Here is a 9,261-nt window from a genome sequence, read left to right as displayed (position 1 = left end):
CTCATCAGTGTTCAAGGCCTCAAACCTGTTCCTGAGATGATTCTGAAATTCAGGTGGTATGAAATTAAAGTCATATTTTGGCTCCTGTGGATTCGGTTTAATTTTCCTCAGCTTCAGCTTGAACTTGCATGTGAGTAGTTCGTAGTCTGTTCCAAAATCAGCTCCTGGCCTAGTTTTCACAGCTGATACTTCTTTAAATCTGAACATTCAGATTAAGACAGACTAGGAAGAAGGATTTGGCCATCCACTTCTGAAATAGCAGGCCTCCGAAAACCCTAACCTATTTTACAACTACTGTATCAAAATCTGTATTGTAAAAACATCATTGAAGGAAACGAGAGAACACCACCTTTTCTTAGGTCCCCTTAAAGATATTTGTCTAATCCATCTTGAAGGTAGTCACAACCATCTGTCTTAAAAACAATCTCTGGGTTAAAATCAAGTCTTTCTCTCTAAATAAATACACAGACCTGAAATGTAAAATCAAAATGATGATATTCAAGAATATGAAGGTATGTTTCACAGCTTATCAATAAACTAATGGTCTCTTGAATATTTACGCCATAGGTCACCGAGACACCAATGAGGTCTAAAACTGGCCATGCCATGGTTTCCTGGTGAAAACCACAGGGAGACCCTTCTGGTACTGAAATCAGAGAACAAGGCCCTGATAGCTATGCATTTTCTATACTTTCAGCTCTGCACTGTTGTGTCAAATCCAGGAAACTCATAAGCAGCAGCACTGATCCCAACTCATTGTGACCTTTTAACAACAAGAGTGGAATCGCCCCATAGTTTCCAAAGCTGTATTCCTTAGGGAAGCAGACTGCCACATCATTCCTTTAAGGAGCAGCTGGTAGCTTCAAACTGTTGACTCTGGATTAGTAATGAGTGCTTTAACCACAGCTTGCCAGGTCTGCTGTGTCAGAGTCTAAAAACATCACGTGTCAAGTCTAGAGCTACTTCTACTTTTTCAGTCAAGGTCCTCTACCTCCTCACTCTTTGAACATCTCAGGATTCTTTCCAGCCAGATATTTTTTATTGCCTTTTCATGAATTTTCATGCCCTCTGAGGCACCGAGAGCCTCAAGAACACTGCTATTCATAAGATACTGTGAAATAATCCCTGTGGACCATTTTTAATGAGTGCAAAAGATGCAACCTTCTGTCCCCTCCCAAAAGAAGTAAAAAAATAACAAAACCCAGGCATAGAAAATACTAGAAATAATGTGAGAGGGGAGAAAACATGAAAACAATGATACATCAGTGTTTATTAAAACATTTATTTTTTTTCCTCTCCATATTGAAACCTGTGGAGCACATTAGAAATTTAGGTTTGCATCTGTCTTGTTTGGTGTCTTACCAAGTATCAATTCTGTCTGTACAACAGCTCTGAGAGGAAATCCTTGGCAGATCAATATAGAGGGTAGCACTTCATAGACCTCCATTTTAAACAAATAAATTAACCTCTTAGTTATGCTCAGCCCCCATTCTATACCGTTTGTGAGTAAAACCTTGTTTTCCTAAAAACCTGCGGCATTACAGTACCCAGTCTCTACCTTTTTTACCACTTAGACTTGAGGATTCAAGGGAGAAAAACTGGCCTGCTCTGGCAGGGTAAAGCTTCCGGAAATCAGTCCATCTGACACACAGAGCTGCTCAGTACCTGCCTCATGAATGGTGTGGTGCCAGGGACTGCTCGCCCTTGTACTATCTAAACCCCAGGTAACCAGCAACAGAGGCCAGTGTTTGCTGTGCCAAAATAAATACACTTTCCAGCTAGAATACAGATACAACCATATATACACATACACCGTTAACTCACACTTCCTGAAGCTCAGGAACACAGGATGACTCACAGAAGATAGGAGTGACTTGCTGCTTTACTCACATTCAGCTGTTGTCAACTATAGGTCAAACAGAGTTAAGATGGCAGGGGAGGGGGCTGAAGGAGTATGGTGGACAGAGAATGAAAGCCAGTCTTTCTAAAAGAAAAGGTTAAGAATGGATTTCATGGGAAGACCATTTTGCTTTCAAGTGGTAGTAAAAAACTGCCATTATATGATTCATTTCTTCCAAAATAATCCACAGTTGATGGACCTGAATTCGTCCACTTCCTTCGTACAATTCCTTTGACACAGTGATGCTGAATGATTGCAAACAGGGAGCACTGCCTCACGTGCACAGGACTGAACAGCACGCTGAGCAACACCATGTCCATCTAAGAGTTTATTTTGCAAAGAAAGTTATTTACACCACTCCTTAAGTCTATGATGCAGATTCATATTGAAAAAGTTTCAAAATGAAACTTCTATCCACACTTCCCCTACTTAAACTTTTGAATAAATATTTTTAAGAAGTGGGAGAAGGGCATGAAGCGGCAGCCAGTTCTGAGTCTCCTTGTTATCAAATAATCCTGAGACATTGGGCACACCCAACACAGGGCTGATCAGACAGCAGGACCATCCAGGAACTTGTTCTGATTGTAACAGCACTAAAGGCTAATGAACAGCATAAATATTGAAGAGGATAGTGTTATAAACCTTTGCAAAAAACATCTACACCTCCCTTTCGCTCTTTTCTCCCCTAAAGAGAACTTAGTGTTCATGAAATTTAGGTCTGTAAACTTGGCTTCCTCCCAAGATACATACTTTCTTGCTTAATGCAATCCTGGCTTAGAATATATATTTGTTTCTCAGAAGCCATTACATGTACCACTAAAGTTTAACTATTACTGATCCAAACACCTGTTAAAATGAGTTAAAAAATGAGTAAGGAAGAGAATAAAATGATACATTGTCCACAGAACTGCAGGGACGAGACCTTTTTCAAAGTCTGTTTTCCCCATCAGCAGACTTTTCTGCTGTAATGTAACCAGGTTGGGTTTCAGCAAGGTTTAGTAAAAGGGATATTTGGAAGAACAATGACCCACAATCTGTTTCAACTCACGTTTATCAAGAACAGAGTTCACTTCTTTCTACGGTCCCCCAGCTTGAGGGGAAGTACCATCCAAAGTATTCTCAAACTGAACTGTAAATTTTCCTGGATACACACTCAGCAAGACCAAAGATCAAGTTAAATGTCTTTTTTTTTCTTTTGGTGCTGAAACCCAGTCAACACTGCTTTATATTAACAGTATTTCAGTGTTCTGTGCTAGTATGTACCTTTTTCCCTCTAGTGTACGATTTTTTTCATTTAATATTGTATCACAAGTATACTCTAATGGCATTATTCTCCTATATTCTTTAAGTATGTATCTTTTTAACTGCACTCCATTTTTTTTTTAGTTTTCATTACTTGGGCCATTCCATGTCCATCTCCACAGCACAAAAGTACCCTAACTTGACGCTTTTTAAAAGTAGTTATAGGTTCCCTTTGAAATGAGAGATTTCTGGGGCACATATTCTAAAGCTGTGTTTAAAAGTGTGGGTACCAAGAATTTGTCTCCAATGACTGGCTTTAGTTTAACCTGTTCAAATACTAGTCTCTGCTTGAATGAAGCACAAAATGGAATGGCACCCAGACAAGACACAGAAGAACATGCAGCTCCAAGCACACAGGCAAGTGGGCACACGGGCCTGGCCTCTCAGCCCTGTGTTTACTGCAATAGCTTCCCTGTCAAAATCACTTTGCCAGGACTCAGAAGTCAGTCTTTGTTTCAGCAACCTAAAGTTTAAGTGTGCTCAGTGGAGATGGAAGGATAACACTACATCATGGGCTCCTCACGAGAGACTAAAAGATGAAATGAGATTCTGACATAAATAAAAAATTTAAGGCTCCTCATGGTAACCTTCTCCCTGCTAAGGCTCAGAAGGTTTAATCTCTTTGTTTTGAGCGGCCAAATCACAAGCTGAGTCTAGCCACCAGGCCACCAGCGGGGTGTGCACTGTCGTTTGCAGAAGTGAGCTGGCTTTTCTTGCAAGGAAGGCACGAATGGGGTTGCCAATCTCTGAGGAACAGCAGCTTCAATGGTCCAATGCCTTAACGGCAGAGGTGGCGACTCATCTCCAAAGAGAAAAGAGGATGGTAGAGCTCACAGGCAACTTCTAAATCAAGGCATGGTTTCAATCTGCTTGGTTGATTCAGAAAGAAATTTGCTTGCTTTGGGCTAAAGGGGAGGGGGATAGTCTCCACGGAGAATCAACGTTGGGATGTAACTGTTCTCTCTGCAGACCAATTTTTGGTTAATTTGAACACAGGTGTGAGACCCAAGTTTTACTCAGATGCAAAGTCACCTTTGCCCCTTCCACATACCTGAAGTATACACAGGGAACTAGTTTTCATTAATGATCTCAGAATGTGATTCCATTATCTCCCAAATCTGGTTCTACCAAGTGGATCTCTCTCCTCTCCCCTCTCACTTCCTCCTGAAGAATGATCAAAAGGACAACTATGCAGCTGGCAAGAACAGCGTCTCTGCTTTTGCCCTTCTCTCCAATTCTAACCCTTTAAAATACATCCCCTCTGATAGAAAGTGCTATTTTGGCTCAATAGAATATAAGGTTTTATTTGCTGCCACTCCTTAGGAGGCAGTAAGCTTTCCAATTTGTCTAGTCCTGGTAAAAAAAGGACACAAGAGATTGCAAATCCACAGGTGTGGAGAAAGGACTGTAAGGTTCACCCCAAAATACATCCTCCAGACCAATTTCTCAGCAATGACTGACCCACATGTCACACCTCTATTAGTCCTTTGGCATAAAAATTCATCGACCACCCACGACTTCCAGTGCTGGACAAGCGTGGCACATCCAGGATGTCAGGGATTGTTCAGCAGGAGCAGCTCTGAGGTCCGACACTATCTTTGCTTTAGTTTCTGCTACAGAAAACTTCAAAGACAACTATGGCCACCCTGTCCCCCAATACCAGAACTTGTTGCTGGCCATTCCAATCCACCAGACACCGTTTGGGATTTGATTGTGCTGTTTCTCTATCTTTGTAAAAAGAAGTTTCCTGTATTTTGTGTTGAGAGTTACAAGTGGGAGAGAGGCATCCTGTCTTCCACCAGCACGGTGTCCGCTCCAAACTGGTCTGTGCACTGCTTCACGGTGGCCAGGACGCTGAGCAGTCGCTGGTCCACGGCGTCCAGGTGAAGGTCAGCGAGCACGGGCGCAATGGGGTCATGGGCCATGGCCGATTTTAAGGCAGACTTCAACACACCATTCTTCAGGTAGTTCAGTCTGTTCCAGGTAGAAACCCGAATGCTGGAAGGAAAAGGGTTAAAACAGATTACAGAAAACTTCTCACCGTCAAAAGGAGAGGTTGCTTAGCAAACAAAAGACAGAATGATGTAAAATAGCTCAACTAGAAAACTCATTAGTATTATTTTATTGTTGTTGTTTTTGCTGTGTGCCATCAAGCATGAATCAACTCATAGATGACCTTCCAGTGGGTTTTCAGAGCCTGTAAATCACACAGAAGGAGACTGCTCATTTTCCTTTCACAGAGCTGCGACTGATTTGAACTACATTTATACATTAGAAGCCAGTTTACTTCATTTTAATTTTTTCTGGGGAATTAATCTAAGGTATACATATTAGAGGAAAGGCTATTCCTTGAAAAAGGACATGATGATTGGGAAGGCAGAGAGTCAGTGAAAGAAGACCTTCATCCAGACAGAGTGACACAGTGACGGCAGCAGTGGGCGCAAGTATGCAGAGACAAGGAAGGCAAAGGACAGGCCAGGGTTCAAATCTATTGTTCACGGGGTCACTAAGATCTGTACTCAATTTTATGGCACCTAAAACAACAATACCTATTATACATGCTTATGTCAACTGCAGTGTTATTTGTATCAGAAAAAAATGGGAAATAATTAAATGTCCAACAATGTGGAACTTGTTAAATAAATCTGGGTCATTCATTCAAGAATACTAACGCAGCTTTTAAAACCATTTTTAAAAATTTGGTGTTATGAGAAAATACATATAACACAATGTTGAGTGGTAAAAAAAAGTTGGGGGGGGTGAGTGGAATCTGTTTTATTCCTTATCTGTGGGGAATTAAGATATGTTTATGTGTATCTGCATTTTTCTCTCTCATTGCCATGGAGTCAGAACCAACTCAAAGGTGACCCTGCCCTGGATTTCCAAAGCTCTCAGTCACACAGGAGGAGACTGCCCAATCTGCTCCCTAAGAGCCACTGGGGCAACCACCAGAGAGGCATGGTCCTTGGTTAACAGCGTTACGCACATAGATAATTAGAATAAGAAACACTAAGTTACTCTTATGCTAACAGGTAATTTTTACTTTCTTATTTATAAGAAAACGCCATATTACAAATGAGACCCATTCCCCAAGTGCGTCTTCAAATAGAATCCGTAGGTGAACTGGAACAGGTGCATACAGCTCTTACTTAGCCTTACTTTAGTGCAAGAAAAGGCTTGAAGCCTTCCAATGATTTAAAAGCTGCACATGCAGCAAGGAAAGGTAAGAGTGATGAAGAACTTGTTTCAACAGTAAAGGCAAGAATGACTTGCCTGTCAGTCAATTATTTGTACTGTACATGTTTTTGAGCTTAAAAAAATAAAAATCTAAAATTCTACCATTAATGTGGTAAACAAGAAAAAATATTTTAAGGACATTCACTTTCTTTCTTTTCTAAAGAATAAAAAAAAAAGATGATCTAAATTTTGGGGTTGGGAGAGTATATGGAATATACCACAGGCTGCCCTAAGAATGAACAGCTCTGTCCTGGAAGGAGTGCAGCCAGAATTCTCCTTAGCAGCAAAGATGCTGAGACAGACTGTGCACACACTGCCAGGAAGGACCAGTCCTTGGAAAGGACATCTTACTTGGTCAAGTGGAGGGTAATGACAACGAGGAGCTCCCTCAGTGAGATGGACTGACGCAGTGGCCACAATGGGTTCAAGCACACAGGGAGGCTGAGGACGGCACAGAGCCGGGCAGTGCTGCACCTGTTGTACGTGAGGTCACTACGTGTCACAGCCTGCACCTAGCAATGCTTCCCACCCACTACAAGGATCTCTATCTCAGCAGAAAATGCCTTTTTTCCTTCTTCAATCTAAAAAGATAATTTTTTTTATTCATTGTTGCACATTTTCTTCTCCCTTTTCCCCTAGAAAAGTCTTTTTGTTAAAATAATTACTCCTTTGTGAATAAGATGGGGATTACTAGATATGAAGAAAAGTCCGACCCTTTTATTAAAACTGAAGGAAAATCAATCTGTGTGTAAAGCATGGGGAGCGGTAGATAAGCACAGACGGGGTGTGACTTTGTAGTTTTAGATGGCCTAATAATTCTCAGGGAATCAGGGTGTCCTCTCTATAAACTCACCCTTCTAAGAGTGCTCTGCTACAATGTCTCCTCAGTAGAGGGCACTGGCAGGACACTGCAGGAGGAACTGGCTACCCTGCAGCGTGCATACTGGGTCTGCAGTGAGGACATCCAACAGAGTAAGTCTTCCCCAGTCACATGTGTAGAAAGCTCAGTCTCTCAGGTCTTATACCTCTGGTGTGTAGACAACCTTCATGAGGCCTCTGCATGAGGAAATCAGTACCGTGAAGGGCACAGGCCCACTTTGGAGCTGTAATCCCCCTGGAGGTGCCCAAGTATAGCCTGCCTATCGCCCAGAGGGTCAAGTTGCTGAGCTTGGGCCTCACCTGTGGACCAGATGAGGCCTGGGAAATCCTCACTGCTACCCAGCAGGTAGGCCCACACCTTGGGGAGAGAACCCCTTCCTCAGATAATCTTCCACAGCTTCATTTTCTCTTATCATATAAAAATGTAACCTACTGCTGTCAAGACCGTTCTGACGGAGCACCCCTATCAGCTTTCACAGGGTTTAACTGTAAGCAGGAGCCTTCACATATCCCTCCCACAGAGCTGCTGGTGTGTTCGAATCATCAGAGAGATGTGCTGCCTTTTGGTTAGCATTAGCAGCACAGTCACTCTTTGATTTATCAGAGTCTAATAACTCTTTACATTAAACTCACCTTGTTTAAAAGTATTATTTTTTTTTTATTTTTTTGAACAGATTGGGCTGATTGTTACTATAAAAGTAGCTTCCTTTTTCACCAAAGAAGACATTAGATGGCCAACACACACATGAAGAAATGTTCAAAATCCCTAGCTCTAAGAGAGATGCAAATTAAAACAACTATGAGATATTATCTCACAGCAGTAAGAATAGAAAAATTTAACAGAACAGCAAGCAACAAATGCTGGCGAGGTTGTGGAGAAACTGGAACCCTTATTCACTGTTGGTGGGAGCGTAAAATGGTGCAACCACTGTGGAAAGAAGTATGGCACTTTCTCAAAAAGTTGCAAATAGAAATACCATTTGATCCAGCAATTCCACTACTGAGAATTTACCCCAAAGAGACCATAACTGCCACCCAAGCAGATATATGCACACCAATGTTTATCATGGCTTTGTTCACAATTGCAAAGAGTTGGAAACAACCAAAGTGTTCATCAACAAACAAATGCATAGAGAAGCCATGGTATATTCACAAAATGGAATACTATGCTGCTTTGAAAAACAAGGAACTCATGAAATAGTATACAAAATGGGTGACTCTGGAGGACATTATGCTTAGTGAAATATCTCAGTCACAAAAGGACAAATACTGCATAATGCCACTGTTGTAAAATAGGGCTTGAGGGGATACTGAGAAAGAGGAGATAAATAATGTATACCGCATTGAATGAGATGAGGGAGAGAACTGTTTAAAAGGGCTATGTGAGGGTGCTCTGGTCGCCTAGTGGCAAGAAGCTGCACTGCAATCCCAGAGGTACAAAGTTTGATTCCACCAGACACTCTGCTGGAGAAGGAGGGACAATCTCCTCCTGTACCAGTCACACCTGATTTGACCGTGCACACACGCAAAATAATAAAATAAAAGAGATATGTGATTAGGTATTATTGTCATGATAGGAGTCCAGAACAAAAGGCTGCATAGTGGAGTGGACTTGGGAGAAGGATTGTATAACAATGAAAAGAATTTTTCTTTTCTTTTTTCAAAGAGAAGAACAAACTGGGGAGGAGGAGTGGGTGGGGAGAAAAGTGCAACAATGAATGAATGGAAATCCAAAGTCTCTGTAAAATTTCATTAAAATGAATTTTTTTAAAAAAGCACTTCCTAGGGGAGCTCTGGTGGCCTAGTGGCAAGGAGCGGCAACTACAATCCCAGAGGCGAACGGTTCGAATCCACCAGATGCTCTGCCGGGTAAGGAGGGACAATCTCCTCCTGTACCAGTCAGATCTGATTTGACGGTACACGCACACAAAAATAATAAAATA

At 41.6% G+C, this 9,261-nt stretch overlaps 1 protein-coding gene across 1 annotated transcript in view; it reads right to left on the bottom strand.

The window, feature by feature from the left end:
- Positions 1-4,489: 4,489 nt before the first annotated feature.
- FAM20B (family with sequence similarity 20, member B) overlaps positions 4,490-9,261 on the bottom strand; it is a 30,295-nt gene continuing 25,523 nt past the window's right edge. The window contains exon 7 of the mRNA XM_006887721.1: positions 4,490-5,200. Coding sequence (XP_006887783.1) covers positions 4,969-5,200 — 232 coding nt within the window. The 3' untranslated portion in view covers positions 4,490-4,968. The remainder of the gene's footprint in view (positions 5,201-9,261) is intronic.

Source organism: Elephantulus edwardii, unplaced genomic scaffold (genome assembly GCF_000299155.1).
Source record: "Elephantulus edwardii isolate Elephantulus edwardi_28Jun2011 unplaced genomic scaffold, EleEdw1.0 scaffold00061, whole genome shotgun sequence".
Taxonomy (NCBI): Eukaryota; Metazoa; Chordata; class Mammalia; order Macroscelidea; family Macroscelididae; genus Elephantulus; species Elephantulus edwardii.
This window is presented reverse-complemented; position numbering and strand designations above follow the sequence as displayed.